At 48.6% G+C, this 19,667-nt stretch overlaps 1 protein-coding gene and 1 long non-coding RNA gene across 4 annotated transcripts in view; one reads left to right on the forward strand and one right to left on the reverse strand.

The window, feature by feature from the left end:
• Window positions 1-5,153: 5,153 nt before the first annotated feature.
• On the forward strand, window positions 5,154-7,833 carry LOC135177476 (uncharacterized). The gene is made up of 2 exons (XR_010303074.1): window positions 5,154-5,427; window positions 7,381-7,833. It is a non-coding gene; the product is annotated as an uncharacterized LOC135177476 (long non-coding RNA).
• A 2,604-nt stretch (window positions 7,834-10,437) lies between these two features.
• LRRC7 (leucine rich repeat containing 7) overlaps window positions 10,438-19,667 on the reverse strand; it is a 216,308-nt gene continuing 207,078 nt past the window's right edge. For 2 of the 3 annotated variants that reach the window (XM_064147490.1, XM_064147496.1), the window contains one exon: window positions 10,438-11,857. In XM_064147490.1, coding sequence (XP_064003560.1) covers window positions 11,750-11,857 — 108 coding nt within the window. In that variant the 3' untranslated portion in view covers window positions 10,438-11,749. The remainder of the gene's footprint in view (window positions 11,858-19,667) is intronic. The other variant, XM_064147491.1, reaches the window with a different exon arrangement.

The raw sequence follows: 19,667 nt of genomic DNA on the forward strand, positions 1-19,667 counted from the left end.
CACTTCAAACTTTCCATATTTTGAATGTGTCTAAAACTGGCTTCAAACACTTAACCCACCCATGAGGGCTTCAGATGCGATGAGCACCTTCAACAGGGGCATGGTATCTGAGCTACTTGACACAGTTGGACCATGACCCTTGTGAGTGAAGGTCCAGACCTGCCCAGCATGGCTGGAGACGCCTGGGCTGTGCTCTGTGCTACTGACCTGTTCTAGAAAGAGAGCTTCTGGGGGTGGTGGAGATGCAGAAGGAAAGATGCTTGTTTGAGCTCGAACAAGGCAAGAGCTGCTCTGTAGCTACTTGGGTGACCTTGGTTTTTCAGTGTGGGTTGGACTAGATCAGGATGCCTAAGAAGGTGGTGGAGACTCCATCTCTAGAGTCATCCAAAAGTGATCTGGATGTTATCCTCTGCAGCCTGATATCGGTGAACCTGCTCTGGTAGGGCTTGGACTCAATCTCTAGAAGTCCCTTTCCAACCCCTGGTATTCTGTGATTCTCTGATCTCCAGAAGTCCCTTTCCAACCCCTGCCTCTCTGTGATATCCAGAAGTCCCATCCAAGCCCAACCACAATGAATTTCTGTGAACTGCTGCTGCTCTTCCCACTCTGTCCCTCTTTGTTCTTTCCCCATTTTTCCCATGGTGTTTGTATCTAAAAAGCAGTAAGTGCTGGAATTCCCTCACCAGCTATCTATTGGATGTGACCAGTCTGGTGTGTCACCAAGTTTCCACTTAGTGTGTGACATCCATAATTGATGTCTCATCAGTAGCTACAGCTCAACAAGCGGAGTTGCCCAGTTTTCAGGTCTTTGATGTACCTGCTCAATGAGCCTTTCCCTCAAACACCTCTCTTCCAACCCTTATGATACTATGATACTATGATACTGGTGGAGGCAGAAGGTCAGTGACGCTGCAGATGGCTGTTGGGATCTCAGACAGGTTCAAGTGTGCTGGCAGCCCAGAAATTCAACCCTGTCCTGGACTACATGAAAAGAAGCATGGCCAGCTGGCCAAGGGAGGTGACTGCACCTCTGCTCTTGTGAGACCTCACCTGGAGCACTGCATCCAGCTCTTGAGCCCCCAGCACAAGAAGGACATGAATCTATTTGAGAGGTCCAGGTGAGGACACAAAGATAGTCAGGGGGCTGGAGAACCTCCTCTATGGGGGCAGGCTGAGTGAGTTGGAGTTGTTGAGCCTGCAGAACAGAAGGCTCTGGAAAGACCTTTGAGCAGCCTGCCAGTACCTGAAGGGGTTACAGGAGAGTTGGGGGAGGGACCTTTTGTAAGAGCTTGTGTCGACAGAACTAGAGGCAATGGTTTGAAACTAGAGCAGGGTAGCTCTGGGTTGGATATTAGGAGGAAGTTCTTTGCTATGATAGTGGTGAGACACTGAAAGAGGTTCCACAGAGAAGTTGTGGACACCTTGTCCCTGGAAGTGCTTAAGACCAGACTGGATGAGGCTGGAGCCACCTGGTCTGCTGGGAGGTGTCCCTGCCCATGGCAAGGCAGTTGGAACTTCAGATGATTTTTAAGGTCTGTTCCAACCCAAACCATTTCTATGAAGGACATTGGGCACAATTTCTTTCCTGCAAGAGTGGTCAGGCATTGGCACAGGCTGCCCAGAGAGGTGCTGGAGTCACCATCTCTGGCAGTGTTGGAGAAACCTGTGGAGATGGCACGGTGGGACATGGTTTGATGGCTGTGGTGGTGTTGGGTTGAAGGTTGGACTCAATGATCTTAGAGGTGTTTTCCAATCCAAGCAAGTCTGTGATTCTACAGGTGTCAAGAAAAATGAAATTCAACAAGGGCAAGCTACAGTCTTGCACCTGGGAAAGAGCAGCTACAGGGATAAATATAGGTTGGGGACTGAGCTGTTGGAAGGCAGTGAAGGGGAGAAGGATCTGGGGGTCCTAGTGGATGGGAGGGTGACCATGAGCCAGCAATGTGCTCTGGCGGCCAGGAGGGGCAATGCCATTCTGGGGTGGATTAGAAGGGCTGTGGTTAGTAGGTCAAGAGAGGTTCTCCTGCCCCTCTGCTCTGCCTGGCTGAGGCCACATCTGGAGTGCTGTGTCCAGTTCTGTGCCCCCCCCAGTTCAAGAGGAACATGGAAGTGCTGGAGAGAGTCCAGCACAGAGCCACAAAGATGCTGAAGGGAATGGAACATCTCTGTTAGGGGCAGAGCCTGAGGCAGCTGGGGCTGTGCTGCTTGGAGAAGAGGAGACTGAGAGGTGACCTCATCAATGGTGATAAAGATGTGCAGGGTGAGTGGCAGGAGGCTGGAGCCAGGCTCTGCTGGGTGATGCCCAGTGCCAGGACAAGGGGCCAAGGGTGGCAGCTGAGGCATAGGAAGCTTCATGTAAACATGAGGAGGAATTTTTCCCTGTGAGGGTGACAGAGCACTGGAACAGGCTGCCCAGGGGGGCTGTGGAGTCTCCCTCTCTGGAGATATTCAAAACCCGCCTGGATGTGTTCAGTGTGATCTGGTCTAGGAGATCCTGCTCTGGCAGGGGGTTGGACTGGATGAGCTTTGGAGGTCCCTTCCAGCCCTGACATTTTCTGGTTCTGTGATTCTTGTAGATACCAAGAAATGTGCAGGGTGTGGCACCCTGGGAGAGGATTTGCAGCCTGCTGTGGAGCCAAGGAGCATACGGACACGGCCCTTGGGGAGAAGGTTTGATGGCCATGGTGGTGCCGGGTTGGAGGTTGGATTCACCCATCTCAGAGAGGCTTTCCAACAATTCCATGGCGTAAAGGGTTAACCCTCCTGGGGGAGTGCTCTTGATCCTGGCCCCAAGCGGTCGTGACCGCTCCCCGGGGGTGGGTCCGAACACTACCGGGTGCGGCGGGCGGCGCAGCCCCGCGGCCGCTGACACCGCGGCAGGGCCGAGCGGACCCCGCCCTCGCGCGCGCCCTCCCTCGCTCCTCCTCCCGCCCCCTGCCCCCTCCCGCTCTCCTCCCCTCTGCCCCTGCCCCCTCCCGCTCTCCTCCCCTCTGCCCCCTCCCGCTCTCCTCCCCTCTGCCCCTGCCCCCTCCCGCTCTCCTCCCCTCTGCCCCTGCCCCCTCCCGCTCTCCTCCCCTCTGCCCCTGCCCCCTCCCGCTCTCCTCCCCTCTGCCCCCTCCCGCTCTCCTCCCCTCTGCCCCTGCCCCCTCCCGCTCTCCTCCCCTCTGCCCCCTCCCGCTCTCCTCCCCTCTGCCCCTGCCCCCTCCCGCTCTCCTCCCCTCTGCCCCCTCCCGCTCTCCTCCCCTCTGCCCCTGCCCCCTCCCGCTCTCCTCCCCGCGGCCCCCTCCCGCTCTCCTCCCCTCTGCCCCTGCCCCCTCCCGCTCTCCTCCCCTCTGCCCCTGCCCCCTCCCGCTCTCCTCCCCTCTGCCCCCTCCCGCTCTCCTCCCCTCTGCCCCTGCCCCCTCCCGCTCTCCTCCCCTCTGCCCCTGCCCCCTCCCGCTCTCCTCCCCTCTGCCCCCTCCCGCTCTCCTCCCCTCTGCCCCCTCCCGCTCTCCTCCCCTCTGCCCCTGCCCCCTCCCGCTCTCCTCCCCTCTGCCCCCTCCCGCTCTCCTCCCCTCTTCCCCCTCCCGCTCTCCTCCCCTCTGCCCCTGCCCCCTCCCGCTCTCCTCCCCTCTGCCCCTGCCCCCTCCCGCTCTCCTCCCCTCTGCCCCTGCCCCCTCCCGCTCTCCTCCCCTCTGCCCCTGCCCCCTCCCGCTCTCCTCCCCTCTGCCCCTGCCCCCTCCCGCTCTCCTCCCCTCTGCCCCTGCCCCCCTCCCGCTCTCCTCCCCTCTGCCCCTGCCCCCCTCCCGCTCTCCTCCCCTCTGCCCCTGCCCCCTCCCGCTCTCCTCCCCTCTGCCCCTGCCCCCTCCCGCTCTCCTCCCCTCTGCCCCTGCCCCCCTCCTTCTCTCCTCCCCTCTCCCCCTCTCCCCCTCTCCCCCTCTCCCCCTCTCCCCCTCTCCCCCTCTCCCCCTCTCCCCCTCTCCCCCTCTCCCCCTCTCCCCCTCTCCCCCTCTCCCCCTCCCCCCCTCCCCCTCTCCCTCCCTCTCTCCCTCCCTCTCCCCTCTCCCTCCCTTCCCCTCTCCCTCCCTCCCCCTCTCCCTCCCTCCCCCTCCCCCTCTCTCTCCCCTCCCCCTCTCTCTCCCCTCCCCCTCTCTCTCCCCTCCCCCTCTCTCTCCCCTCCCCCTCTCTCTCTTCCCCTCTCCTCCCCTCTCCCTCCCCCTCCACCCCCTCCCTCTCCCACTCCGCCCCTCTCTTTACCTGCCTGCCAGCATCACTTGCCTGTTCCTGGTGCTCTTTGTTTTACAACGTGGCCATAACCCACGAGGCAGACAAACCATTGCCATCAAGCTGGTTGTATTTACACATTTTGTACCTTGTTTTTTTTTCCTTCCCTATACCTTTTGTAACTTCCCTACCTCAGATACCTCTTATTTATTGTTAAACTTCTCTTCCTTCAACTTCCAGATCGCAGTGAGATTATTTATTTGGGTGTGCTTCCCTTTTCCTCCCTCTCCATCTCATCCCTTTTTCTTTGGGACAAGGGGGAAGAGGGAAGGGCACTCTGTCAATTGTTATTTGGTTCTATCAAATACATATTTCAGTCTCTTGAAGTGAGATTATTTATTTGGGTGTGCTTCACCTTTCCTCCCTCTCCATCTAATCCCTTTCTTTTGGGACCGAAGGGGGAAGAGGGAAGGGCACTCTGTCAATTGTTATTTGGTTCTATCAAATACATATTTGAGTCTCTTGCAGTGAGATTATTTATTTGGGCGTGCTTCACCTTTTCCTCTCTCTCCATCTCATCCCTTTTCCTTTGGGAAAGAAGGGGGAAGAGGGAAGGGCATCCTATAAATTGTTACTGGTTCTATCAACTGTATTTGAGTCTCTGGGAAACTTTAAATCAGAACCCAGACACACAGATTGACAACAACCATTCCCCCCCCCCCCCCCCCCCCCTTACTCTCCTGTGCCCTCCAAACCTCTCATTCTGCTTGGAAATCCTTCCCCACTCTCCCCTGAAAGACGACAAACCCCAAATACAATAAGGTGAACATTTTTATTATGTATACAATAAAGAGACTTTTTTTTTTAATATATATAATGTTATTCAAAACACTTTTTTTTTTTTTTTGCTTTTTTATCCTGTCTTTCGATTTTTTTTTTGGTTGGTTTGTTTGTTTGTTACTTTTTTTTCTTTTAAATATTGAAAAAGTCGAGTACACCAAAGCCCCAAAAACGGCTCTGCTATACGCTGCACAGCATCGGTTTCTGTTTAAAGTCCCTGTAGTGGTTGTTCTTTATGTACAGAAGTGAGAAAATGCATCCTCCACAACCCTTCTGCACCTTTACGACTCCTTTCTGCTGTTTGTTTTCGTTACAGGAAAAATAAGAAAGAAAAAAAACCAAACTGGATTCCAAAGGATGCAACCTACGTGTGCAAAGAAAGAAGTGAGTGAACTGAACCGTAGGGCGCTGCAGGGCTTTGAAGTAGGAGTTTTGTTGGCTTGGGTTCTTTTTGCACAGAAAAAGGAAGCAGCTTTTTTTTTTGTCTTTGTTTCCTCAAATCTGCTAAATCTTGGCAAAGAAAAAAAAAAAAACAGTAAAAGAGACCTCTTTTTATTTTTTTATGAGTACATTCACAAATCTATCTTGATAAAGTAATAAATAATTGCTTCATTCAGCTTTATTTACAGGAATGCTGGAATTTCAACTGAAAAGGACAGGTTAAGGTTTTGTTAATAGAGCAATCTTTGAACACATACAAAAAAAAAAAAGACCTTTTTTTTTTTCTTCTTTTTTTTTTTCTTATTTCTGTATAGAATTTAAGCTCAAAATCACAATTATCTCAAAATATTAATTACAATACAGCCATCTCCATCATAATTAAACATGTCTCTTATAAAATGGTAAAATCTTTTAATAAAGGAAGCTGTTGGTTCTCAACTGGATACAGTACTCACGAGTAGAAAACCCAAGGAAGGGCTGGGAGAGGGTTTGGGTTGGGGGTGGAAGGGGAGTGGTTGGTGGTAGTGGTGAGGGCTTTGGGGTGAGGCCACCCCTGCACCAGCACCGAGGCGGAGAAGGCTCCCTCCATGGATAAAAGATGGAGCCTCAAGTGCTGCAGGGTTGTGACCGGGTTGGGTGGTGCTGGGAGATGCCCAGGGATGTGGTTGAAGCCGCAGCCCTGGAGACATTCAAGGTCAGGCTTGGTGTGGCCCTGGGCAGCCTGATCTAGTTGGAGGTGTCCCTGCTGACTGCAGAGGTGGGAATTGGACAAAATGACTTTTGAAGGTCCCCTCCGACCTGCTGCAGTCAGATACCTTGGAAGGGTTGTGGCAATGAGTATGCAATGCAATGACATTGTCTCTTCCAAGCTTCTTGGCTGGAATTGGCCAGGATGAGGACTGGCAAAAAAACCCAAAGCTTTTTATGAGTAGATATTTTAAAAAATGATTATTATTTATCTTGATGATTCTGATTTTTAAACTCAACCTTTCCCAAATGCTGCCTTTTGACGTTGACTTTGCTGTGAACCCTTGACGTTGGCAGAGGAAACAACACCTGGTCGCGGGGTGGGTGCCACCATGGTGCCAATCACGTGGAGCCAAAGCCAAAGGTGTTCAAAACAAAGAGCAAACACCAATTGATTTCCAATTGATCCAAACTACTGCCCTGAAAGTTGTATCACTGACGTTGTGCTCCACTCAAGGAAGGAAAGGGACTCTTGCAGCTGGTGGCCTGAGCCCGGTGACATTGTTGCGCACTTGCTTCAAGTGGAGGGGTTAGAGGCAGGAGACCAGGGGAAGTGTGAGGAGCTGGGGGGGGCCACTGGGACATGCTAGCTCATGGGGAGTGAGCTCAAACTGAAGCTAAAGTTCTGTTAGACTCCATTTCTGGAGTCATTCCAAACCCACCTGGACATTGTGATTTATAGAAAGGGTGGTGAGATGCTGGAACAGGTTGCCTGAGGAGGTTGTGGATGCTCCCTCCCTCGAGGTGTTCAGGGTCAGGTCCTGATGGAGTAGGAGATGTCCTTGCCCTTGGTGGGGGGGGAGGATGGAGGGGTGTTGGACCTAGATGATCTTCAAGGTCCCTTCCAACTCAAACCATTCTATGAGTTTATGAATCCTGTGCAGTCTGCTCTAGGTGAGCCTACTCTGACAAGTGTTGTTGGAGTAGGTATTCTCCAGGGGTCCCTTCCAGCTTCTGTTATTCCTGGGTTCCGTGTAAAATCCCACCAGTTAAAACCACTGCTGAGGTAGGTGGTGACTCCACAGCTCAAGACTGAGTCTTGTCACCTCCTCTAGCTGTTTATGACTTCTGGGGCATAGAATCTTTTTGTTTGGAAAAGACCTTTAAGATGAACCTGAACATGTGTCAAACCCTATTTCTGTTTTGCAGGGCATGCTTGTGGGAGAGGAGAAACATGGATCCCCACCTGCTCTGACCCTCCCTCTGTCAATAGACATCCCTGAAACCCAGCTTAGGATCTTATCTGGAGACCAAAGCCTCCATGTGAGGGACATCTGGGGTTTCATTTAACACTCTGTTTGCATTCCCTGTTGCATAAACCTTTATCAGATACAGACATTTATACTCATAGAAGCTTTTGGGGAGCTGCAGGCCATTAAATGCTATAGAAACAAAGAATTATTTCAGTTGGAAGAGATCTCCAAGAGCATCAAGTCCAACCTTCTATTATAAGCCAGAGAGGTTTAATCAAGGAAGGGCTTTATGTTCAAAGTGCTTCATGGTAACAGGAAATTCTTCTCCTTGACATTCCATATGGTGATTTTTGGTGGGGTTTTAGTCAGAGCAGTGGGGTCCCAGAACATGAGTGGTCTCACTTTTCAGGGGAGGTCTTCGAGTGATTGTTCAGTGCCATCAAAGCTGTCTCATGCAATCCCAGCATGGTGGGGTGGGAAGGGACCTCTGGAGGTCATCCAGTCCAACACCCTGCTAAAGCAGGGGCACCCACAGCGGCTTGCTCAGGATCACAATGCCCAGCTGAGGTTGGAAGCTCTCCAGAGAAGGAGACTCCACAACCTCTCTGGGCAGCCTGCTCCAGGGCTCCAGCACCCTCACAACAAAGAATTTTCTGTTCAGGTGGAGCCTCCTGGCTTCCAGTTTGTGCCCATTGCCCCTTGTCCTGTTCCCAGGCAATATTGAGAAGAGTCTGGCTCCATCTGCTTGCCCCCAGCAAGTCTTTTATCTTGTCTTATCCTTTATCTCTTGCCAAGCATTGATCAGATCAGCTCTGGGGCTGCTCTTCTGCAGGCCTCACAGCCCTTGGCCCCTCAACCTTTCCTAAAGCAGCATCACTGTCATCTCCAGTGGCCCCTTGCAACTCCCACCATGCTGGGACTCTGGTCAGCTGGCTTCTAAAGTCACAGCTTATCAACAGCTCCAGCTACGGACTGCAAGCTGGGAATGGGAAGATGGGAAAATGACTCAAACTGGAGACTCCTGCAGGTAACCTGAACTGAATTTTTTTCCCCTCAAAGAAGTATTTTGGAAGCAGCTTTTTCTTCTTTCTCCTTTCCCCTTGTATCTCCCCCCCCATTTGCTCGTTCTTCCTCCTTTGTTTTCCTCTCCTTTTCCCCCTTTCCCCCCTATTTTTCTTCCTCTTTTTTTCCCTCCTTTTTATTCATCCCCTCTATTTCCTCATAGCTTTTTTATTTTTTCTCTTTTATTTTCCCTTTATTTCTAGTCTTCTTTCTACCTTTTTTCCTTTTTCTGTCTTTTCCTAGTTTTATTTTTCTTTCTCCTTTTTCCTCTCTCCTTTTCTTCTCCCCCATTTTTCTTTTCTTTTCTTTCTCCTTTGTATTTTCTCCTTCCCTCCTTCCCTCCTTCCCTCCTTCCCTCCTTCCCTCCTTCCCTCCTTCCCTCCTTCCCTCCTTCCCTCCTTCCCTCCTTCCCTCCTTCCCTCCTTCCCTCCTTCCCTCCTTCCCTCCTTCCCTCCTTCCCTCCTTCCCTCCTTCCCTCCCTCTTTTTCCCCAGTTTTATTTTTCTTCCTCCTTTTTTTTCTCTCATTTTTTTAACCCCTTTCTTCCCAGTTTTCTTACTTCTTTGTTTTGTTCATCTTTCTTTCTTTTTTCCCCCTTAAGAGCTGCCTTGTAAATAGTCTGGAGAAAATCAAACTGGGTCCTAACAGGTTGTGGGTTTGGCACAGAGGGGAACCTGCTCAGTCCCTGCTGACTGCAGGGGATGTGGACTAGATGACAAATCAGTCTGGGATTCCATCACTGCATGATACTGTGATTCAGCCAGCTTGGAATTTCTGTCCCACAAGTGATGGGGCAGCACAGGAGCAGGACCACTGTTAGGATTAAGAACCCCTCTGAGCCCAGCTTGTGCAGGAACACCCCACGTGGGTGTGTTCAGTGCTCCTGGGGACAGACTGGCTAGCAAGATTAGTGCCAACCCACACAAGGTTCTTCTCTGGGGAAGAGGTGGGACAGGCCAGGTTGGATGGGGCCTTGAGCAGCCTGCCCTAATGGGAGGTGTCTCTGCCCATGGTATGAGGTTGGAACTAGAGGATCTTTAAGATACTTTCCAACCCAACCTGTTCTGTGATTGTAGGAGTGACAGGTCCATAGAGCAGAGAGGGCATTGCACCCAACAGCCACATTGTCTTTTGAAGTATTGTCACCTCAGTGAGTAAGAGCTAGATGGGTTTAAGAAGTTCTAGAGGTTCTTGAAAGCAGAGAGGTATGATGGAGTCTCCTTCTCTGGAGACATTCAAAACCTGCTTGGCCACTGTGACCCTGGGCAAGCTGCTGTGAGTAACTCTGCTTAAGCAGGAAGGTTGGACTGGATGATCTCCAGAGGTCACTTTTGATCCCTGCCACGCTGGGATTCTCTCTTTGGTTGTGCCCTTGTGCTGTAGCTACAGTCCCCTGGGTGTCTCCAATCCAGGAGTAGAAGACATGAACAGGCAGGACTTCTGCTCTCCCTGCAGCTCAGTGGGGACAGGATCCCTGCGAACATCATGTGGGAAGTTGTCTTATGTTTTGACTCCTTTATGTGGGTTGCAAGTGTGATGGATACTCAAACTGCTCAACCTTCCTGTGCTGTCACAGCACCACAACTTGGACCTGAAGTGCTTTCAAACTGAGAAAGCTTTGCCCAGGCTCAGTGTCACCTGCTGCTCCCCTGCCATGTGTCATGCCCCAGGCTAAATCTGCTCCCTTCCATTCCCAAGGGGCCATTAAATAATGGTCCCAGAGGAGGTTTAGGTTGGAGATGAGGAATAATGTCTTTCCTGCAAGAGTGGTCAGGCATTGGAACAGGCTGCCCAGGGAGGTGGTGGAGTCCCCATCCCTGAAGGTGCTCAAGAAACCTGTGAGCTTGGCTCCTGGGGACATGGTTTAATGGCCATGGTGGTGTTGGGTTGAGGGTTGGACTCAGTGATCTTGAAGGTCTTTTCTAACCCAGGCAATTCTGTGATTCTGGGTCGTGTAAAGGTTAAACCCACAGTGATGGTGACCACAGCAAGCAGGGAGCAGCACAGCCTGGAGCAGGGTGGAAATAGAGGAGAAGGTCAGACTGAGAGGGTATGAGGAATGTAAGTACAGGGCCTGCAGGTGTCAGTTAGCAGGTTGAATGATCAGATTGGGAAGAAATTCTTTACAGTGAGGGTGATGAGACACTAGAACAGGTTGCCCAGGGAGGTCACGGATGCCCCCTCCCTGGAAGTGTTCACAACCAGGCTGGATGAGACCTTGAACAACCTGGGCTGGTGGGAGGCGTCCCTGATTGTGGCAGGGGGTTTGGATCTAGGTGATCTTTAATGTCCCTTCCAACCCAAACCGTTCTATGAATCTATAAAGTTAGCAGCAACAGAAGCAGTTTTACTGCTGCCCATCACAACCTTCCCCTGTTTCTCCCCCAGACCTGCCTCAGCTCACTGCTGATCCATGAAGTATCTTCACATGGAACCAACTGGAAGTACCAAAGCAAAGGAAGAAGTTAAACCAGTTCCCCCATGGGGTTATTCCTCTCTAGGTCCCCAAGTGGAGAGTGGAATCTCAGTTCTCTCACCCTGTCTAGTGCCAGTTTGGACTAATTAATCAGGAGCCAGCTCTACACACTGCATATGTACAGGTATTTTCATAAGGCATAGAACATCTTTGCATTGAAAATAAATCAACATCAGTACATTTAATTTAATATATACTTTCTTTGAGGTGCTTAGGAAAATATTATCTTTATTTTTTTTCTCTCTCTCTCTTTTTTTTTATTCTCTGTATGTGACATGATAGAAATATCTCACGGGAAGTACAGCTTAATATATTATTATTATTATTACTTTTCTCTTTATAAAGGCATATACAACTTCGAGGCAGTGTTTTTGATGGACAGCAGAATTCCTAAAGGATTTTTTTCTTTTCTTTTAAATGTGCTTCTGTGTTTCCAAATCATATTAAATCGATTCTAAAAAACAAACCAAACCAAAACCCTGCACCAATGCACAGCCAGAGGCTGACAATTAAAACTAATAACTAGCCACGTGAACAACATCTTGATATAATTAATATATTTTTTGGGGGGGTTGTTGTTTGTTTGGTTGGTTTTTAATTTATTTTTCTTCTCCCAGGTGATTGGAACTAACATAGAATATGATACATTTTGGCACTACCCTTTGCCATTGGTCCAGCAATTGGCAAACAAAAAAATGTTTCTTTTTTTTTTGTTTTTCTCCTATGTATATAAATCTGTTTGAACATTAGGTCTGGCTTAGACATATTTGCTATTGATAAAAAAATATTTAGACAGTAAGCTCACGTTGAATAACTAGGTCTACTGTGTTCTGGAAACTCTTCAGTAGTAGAACAGCTTTCTCGTGTTCCATATGTACAAAGCTGTGCCCGTTGGCCTGCAACACAAACACAAGGAGAAGAGAAAGCAAATGAGGTTGGAGAGTCAGAGAATTGGTTGGGAAAGGTCTCTAAAATCATTGAGTCCAAACAAATGAGAGTAGAGAAGCAGAGTCGTAGAATCTAGCATCGTAGAGTTGTAGAGTCATAGAATCTAGCATCATAGAATCTAGCATTGTAGAGTCATAGAGTCATACAATCTAGCATAGCAGTCATAGAATCTAGTGTCACAGAGTTGTAGAATCTAGTGTCACGGAGCTGTAGAATCTAGTGTCACAGAGCTGTAGAATCTAGTGTCACGGAGCTGTAGAATCTAGTGTCATAGAGTTGTAGAATCTAGCATCGTAGAGTCCTAGAGACCTAGAATCTAGCACCAAAGAGACATAGAGTCATAGAATCTAGCATCGTAGAGACGTAGAATCATGGAATTTAGCATTGTAGAGTCATAGAGTCATAGAATCTAGTGTTGTAGAGTCATAGAGTCATAGAATTTAGTGTTGTAGCATTGTAGAATCTAGCATTGTAGAGTCGTAGAATCTAGTGTCATAGAATCGTAGAATCTAGTGTTGTAGCATCATAGAATCTAGCGTCATAGAGTCGTGGAATCTAGCATCATAGAGTCAGAGTATCATAGAATCTAGCATCATAGAGTCAGAGTATCATAGAATCTAGCATCATAGAGTTGTAGAATCTAGTGTCATAGAGTCCTGGAATCTAGCATTATAGAGGCGTAGAATCTAGTGTCATAGAGTCCTAGAATCTAGCATCATAGAGGCACAGAGTCATAGAATCTAGTGTCGTAGAGACATAGAGTCATAGAATCTAGCGTCGTAGAGGCATAGAGTCATAGAATCTAGCATCGTAGAGTTATAGAATCATAGAATCTAGCATTGTAGAGTCATAGAATTGCAGAATCTAGCACTATAGAGATGTAGAATCCAGCGTCATAGTCATAGAATCTAGCGTCATAGAATCGTAGAGTTGTAGAATCTAGCATCGTAGAGTCATAGAATCTAGTGTTGTAGAGTCACAGAACCTAGCATCGTAGAGTCATAGAATCTAGTGTTGTAGAGTCACAGAACCTAGCATTGTAGAGTCATAGAATCTAGTGTTGTAGAGTCACAGAACCTAGCATCGTAGAGTCATAGAATCTAGTGTTGTAGAGTCACAGAACCTAGCATCGTAGAGTCATAGAATCTAGTGTTGTAGAGTCACAGAACCTAGCATTGTAGAGTCATAGAATCTAGTGTTGTAGAGTCACAGAACCTAGCATCGTAGAGTCATAGAATCTAGTGTTGTAGAGTCACAGAACCTAGCATCGTAGAATCATAGAGTTGTAGAATCTAGCATCATGGAGTCATAGAATGTAGTGCTGTAGAGTCATAGAACCTAGCATTGTAGAGTCATAGAACCTAGCATTGTAGAGTCATAGAATCTAGTGTTGTAGAGTCATAGAATCTGGCATCATAGATTTGTAGAATCTTGACTCATGGGTTCTAGAACCACACAATAAGGGAATCTAGAACCGTGAAACAGTGGAGCCCAGAACAACAGAATTGTGGGTTCTAGAACCTTATATCTAGAAACATAGGTACATAGAATCAGTAATCATAGCATCTAGAAACCAGAGACTCATAGAAACATTGGAGTATCTAGAACAGCAGACCGACAGATCCAGAATAACATACTCTAGAACCCTAGATCCATGGAATCTGGAATCGTAGAATCATAGAAAGGTTTGGGTTGGAAAAGGTCTGTAAGATCATTGAGTCCAAGCAAAGGAGAGCAGAGAAGCATAGTAGCACAGAAGCATAGAATTTAGAATCATAGTATCGTAGAATAATAGAATCTAGAACCATAGAACCTCAGAACTGCAGAATCTAGAATCATAGTATCTAGAATAACATAACCACGGAATCTAGAACCATAGAATCTGGACTCACAGAATCACAATATGGTTTGGGTTGGACAAGACCTCTAAGGTCATGGAGTCTAATCAAATAAAGTGATAGGATTACAGACTTCTAGTATCATAGAATTAAGTTGGAAAGACTCTCTAAGATCATTGAATGAACCCAGCACCACCCTGGCCATTAAGCCCTGTCCCAGAGTGCTATGTCCACACCTTTCTGTCATATCCATAGAATCATAGAACTGTTTAGTTTGGAAAAGATTGCTAAGATCATCGAGTCTAACACTCAGCCCAGCTCCACCATGGCCATTAAACCATGACCTTAAGTGCCATGTCTGCAGGTTTCTCGAACACCTCCAGGGGTGGTGACTCCACCACCTCCCTGGGCAGCCTGGTCCAATGCCTGACCACTCTTGCAGAATGAAATTGTTCCTCATGTCCAATTTCAGGCCATTTCCTCTGTTTTCATCACCTGATACTAGGAAGAAGAGACCAACCCCCATCTGGCTCAGCCCCCCTTTCAGAGAGTTGTGGGGAGCCAAAAGGTCTCCCCTTGCCTCCTTTTCTCCAGGCTGAACACTCTCAGCTGCTCCTCACTAGACCTGTGCTCTAGACCCCTCACCAGCTGTTGCTTGGTGTTTTCCTTTCTGTGAGCAAAGGGATCTATGAAAATTAAAAGCAAATAATTGCTCTAAAGTGCTTGGTGCCACCTAGATAACACATCCTAGAATCCTAGAAAAAGATCTCTAAGGTCATAGGGGCATGGAATGGTGTCACAGGATCATAGAATGGTTTGGTTTGGAAGAGACCTTAAAGGTCATCTAGTTCCAGTCCCTCTGCCATGGGCAGGGACACCTCACACTAAACCAGGTGGCTTAAACCCTCATCCAACCTGGCTCTGAACATGTCTGGGGTTGGAACTTCCATGGCTTCTTTTGGCAACCTTGTCTGACTTTGGAACCTGGGGATGTTCAGCCTGAGACAAAGGAGGCTGAGACCTGGCTCTGTGCAGATTCCTGAAAGGAGGTTGGAACCAGGTGGGCATTGGTCTCTCCTCCCAAGGAACAAGTGACAGAGCAAGAGGAAATGGTCTTGTGTTGCCCCATGGGAGGTATAGGTTGGATATGAGGAACAATTTCTTCTCCTTGAGAGTTGTCAAGGCCTGTCCCAGGCTGCCCAGGGCAGTTCTCATCCCTGGAGGGGTTTCAAAGCCATGGTTCAGTGGTGACCTGGCAGTACTGGGTTGGACTCAGTGCTCTTTACAGATCTCTCCCAACCAAAGCAGTTCTGTAATTCTATGCTCATTCAGAAAGAAAAATAGCAAGGAAAGAAGCTTCAAACCAACTCAAGAGCGGGGCAGTGCTGCCTGCTCCATCCTCAAGGTGTGCAGGACAACATTGTGTAGGTTCTGGTCTAATAGAAAAAGCTCTTTCCTACAGGAACCATTTCTCCACAGAAGAGGGCTGTAGGAGATACACATCCAAAAATACCTAAGCAGGCCACACCCACAGGGAGTTGTTGTTCATCTGAATAAATGATCACCAGGATCTGCTTCTTTCCTTCCTGCTCTGTTCTCCACCAGACATGCTGTGACAGGACACCACTAAACCACGTCCCTCAGCGACACATTTACGAGGCTCAGACATCCCTGTGGCATCTGCAGGTGTATTTTACACACTGGGTTATTATTTACTTCTGATGGTTAGGCAAAAAGAGTGCTTGAATTTTAAGATGAATCATGGAGCCACCAAAATGAGGGTTTTTTAATGAGCTCCTTAATGCGTGGTGGCAAAATCCCATAGCCTGGTTGCCACAGCTGCTCTCTCCTTGCTTGGACTTAGAACCACACGGCTCCAAAGTCACCTACTCAGTTCCTCCTCCGAAGTCACCTACTGAGAGTGCTGGTTTAATAATAAAAGAGTCATTCCTGCTTATCAAGAGCTTCAGAGCATGTGCCAGGGAAAGGAAACAAAGAGCAGTTCTGCTTCCTCCAGGTCCTAGTAGAGCTGTAGCTTTCTGGAGTTGTGAGGGCCAGAATCTGCTTGTAACAGAATTGGTTTGGCTGGAAAAGACCTTTAAGATCATTGAAGGAGGACATGGAACTGTTAGAGTGGAGGGCACAGATGATCAGAGAGTTGGAACACTTCCCCTGTGGGGGGCAGGCTGGGGCAATTGGGGCTGTTCAGCCTGGAGAAGGCACCAGGGAGACCTTAGAGCAGCCTTCCAGTACCTGAAGGGGGCTCCAGGAGAGCTGGGGAGGGACTTTTTACAAGGCCTTATAGTGATAGGATGAGAGAGAATAGATTGAGATTGAAGCTGGAAGAGAGGAGATTGAGACTGGAGATTAGGAAGAAAATCTTTCCAGTGAGGGTGGTCACAGGCTCACAGGGTGTTAGAGGTTGGAAAGGAACCAAAGAGATCATCGAGTCAATCTTAGGTCACACAGGAACACATCCAGACAGGCCTTGAAAGTCTCCAGAGAAGGTGAGACTTTCAAGGTGAGACACTGGAACGGGTGAGACACTGGCACAGGTTGCCTAGGGAGGCTGTGGATGCCCCCCTACCTGGAAGTGTTGAAGAGCAGATTGGATGCGACCCAGGTTTAGATGATGCTGACAGCACATCAGAGGGCAGACACCAAGAGGAGAGAGTGGGCTAAGACTGAGGAAACATGGGGAAATGGTTCCCCCTTGAAGCCCCCAGCAGGAGCTGGTGTCAGGAGCCGTGGTGCTTGTCAAGGACAAGCAGTGCAGACAGCGACAGACGCTGCAGGAGGCAGCTTCTGTGTGAAGGAGCCTCCTTCTATGTAATAACTGGTACAAGGAAGCCCTGGGCTCTGGCAGGAGGCTGTCTAGTGAGATAAATGCAGCCAGAGGTGATGGTGAGGGAGGAAAAGGGCAGTGGGGAAGAAGGAACTCCTGTGACATCAATAATTCCAGGCCCTGCCTGCCGAGGGAACTGCATCCTTCCAACTGAAGGCATCACTTAGACATGAGAACTAAAATCTCCCTCATCACAGTTGTGTCTTTTTCACTCTTAACTCCTTTGTGAGATTGATGAGCTCATCACAGCATAAGTCAACACCTGGCAGTAGGCACCAGGCAGGGGTAGAAGGAAGTTGCAAAGAGAAGGGAAAAATGTTCTCGACAGGAAGTTTGAAATGATGTGACAAATGAGGAGCTCTGCTGAGGCTGAGCCCCAACCCTGCCTGAATGATGAAAGTGCAAAGTCAAACTCAATTCATCAGCCTTGAATTGATGAATAAATGAGGAGAGTGATGTTTGCTACCCCTCAAAAAAAAAACAAACCACCCAAAAAGTAAAATAAAATAATTAAAACAATAATGTAAAAGACATTAAAATAATAAAATGATAAAAAAGGGTAAATTAAAACCCAATAGAAAATATAAATAGATTAATTAATTACCTTAACAACATGATAAAATAAGAAGCAGTAGTACCTTAAATGTGATTATATAAACAGAAGTAAATGCTGCTATTTTAGGGACACTTTAGGGACATACCCTGGCATGTGATAACTTCCAGGTTCCCCTGGCTTGTGTCCATCTGACTTAGCAACAGACAAAAAATGAATTCCAGATCCCAGCATGATGGGGGTGGGAAGTGACCTCTGGAGATCATCCAGTCCAACCTTTCTGCTAAAGCAGGGCACCCACAGCAGCTTGCCCAGCATCACAATGCCCAGCTGGGGTGGGAAGCTCTCCAGGCAAGGAGACTCCACAACCTCTCTGGGCAGCCTGCTCCAGGGCTCCAGCACCCTCACAACAAAGAAATTTTTCCTCCTGTTCAGTTGGAACCTTCTGGATTCCATTTTGTGCCCATTGCCCCTTGTCCTGTCACTGGACACCACTGAGAAGAGTTTGGCCCCATCCTATTTCCCCCTGGAGGTCGTTTATCTCGCTGAGCAGTGAACAGATTCCTTCTGGGGTTGCTCTTCTGCAGGCTCCACGGCCCCAGGGCTCTCAGTCTTTCCTCCTCATAGAGCTGCTCCAGACCTCTCAGCATCTTTGTAGCCTCTGTTTCACTCCCTCCAGTGTTCTGTGTCTCTCTTCAACTGGGGAGCCCTGAACTGGACCTGGTCCTCCATACTGGCAGAGTAGATGCACAGGAGAACATCCCTTGACTTTCTGGCCACACTCTTCTTCCTGCATCCCAAGACCCCATTGGCCTTCTTGGCCACCATGGCACATTGTGGTGCCATAGATAACTTACTGTCTACCAGGGCACACTGCTGTGCTATGGAGAACTTCTTGTCCACCAGAACTCTGAGGACCTTCTCTGTGGAGCTACTTCCCAGCATGGCAGCCCTTACCCTGTGCTGGTGCATGGTGTTGTTCTTCCCCAGGTGCAGGACTCTACACTTACTCTTGTTGAACCTCATAAGGTTCCCCTTTGCTTTTGAATGTCAAAAGCTTATGTTGTTGATGAAGACCTGCCAGGTGGACACAGCCAACAGCCCTGCCCCTGCCCACACAATACAGCCCTCACAGGATTGCCTTCAGAGCACTGCCATGACCTACACCCATTGTTCATCCCCATGCACAACCTCCCCACTGGACTCTGCCCTTCCTTTTAAGCCTGTTTTTTCACCTGAGTTTGTTTCTGTACCTGAGCCCAGCTTTCAGCACAGCACCTCAATTATTCTATTTCAAAGCCACAGAGGTGTGGTGCTGAGGAACTTGGCTTAGTGTTGACCTGGCAATGCTGGGTTAATGATTGGACTGGGTGATCTGAAAGGCCTTTTCCAACTCCAACAAGTCTGTGGTTCTCTTATTCTCTTATCTACACTGTTGAGCTGTAACAGATGACATTTGCATTACTGCTTCACAGATGTAAGTGCTTGTCCCAGCACAGGAGGGTCCATTGCTTCAAGAAGGACATTGAGGTGCTGGAGTAGGTCCAGAGAAGGGCAAGAAAGCTGGGGAGGGGTCAGGAGAACAGGGCTGGGGAGGAGCAGCTGAGGGATGTGGTATTGTTGAGCTTGGAGAAAAGGAGGCTGAGGGGAGATCTTGTGGCTCTCTACAACTTTGTGAAAGAAGGTTGGAATGAGGTGGGGGTTGGTCTCTTCTCCCAAGGAACAAGTGACAGAAGGAAACAGCCTCAACCTGCACCTAGGCTGGAATATGAGGAACAATTTTTCCCCTCAAAGGGCTGTCAAGATCTGGAGATCTTGGGTTGTCAAGCCATGGAGATGTGATGCTGAGGGATAGTGTTTAGTGGTGACCTGTCAGTGCTGGGTTGATGGCTGGAGTCCATCATCCTGAAGATCTTTTTCAACCAAAACAGTGCAGTGATTTCATGACTCTATCTCTAGCTAACTTTATCCTTCATTTAACTTCTTTATTCCACTGGCTCTGAACATAGTGGCAGTGGAACATGAGTTGCCTACTGTAGACTTCAGAGATGCTAACTAACTCCTATGGTTCCCATGCTGGGGAGATGAGGTGAGGGACTGAAGGAGAGAGGCTACTGGAGATCTTTGAGACATCCTTGGTTTGCTGACTTCCTTCATTAAACCCATTAAAACCCAGTTAACCTCCTACCCTTGATCAGTTTGAATGGCTTTAAAACAACCTTGCAGGGCATGGCAGGAGAAACAACCTCTCAGGATAGAAGAAAACAGCCTTGCAGAGTGTGGTAGAAGAAACAACCGTGCAGGGTGTGGTAGGAGAAACAACCTTGCAGGACAGAAGAAACAACCTTGCAGGACAGAAGAAACAGCCTTGCAGGGCATGGTAGGAGAAACAGCTTTTTAGAGCATGATAGAGGAAACAACCTTGCAGGACAGGGAGGAACCTGCTTTTCCAGGTGGATAGCCATCACTTCCTGTCCCTGAGGAAGCTTTGAGAGGTCTGTTGAGGATTAGCCTCCCTATTT

This window comes from Pogoniulus pusillus, chromosome 8 (genome assembly GCF_015220805.1).
Source record: "Pogoniulus pusillus isolate bPogPus1 chromosome 8, bPogPus1.pri, whole genome shotgun sequence".
Lineage (NCBI taxonomy): Eukaryota > Metazoa > Chordata > Aves > Piciformes > Lybiidae > Pogoniulus > Pogoniulus pusillus.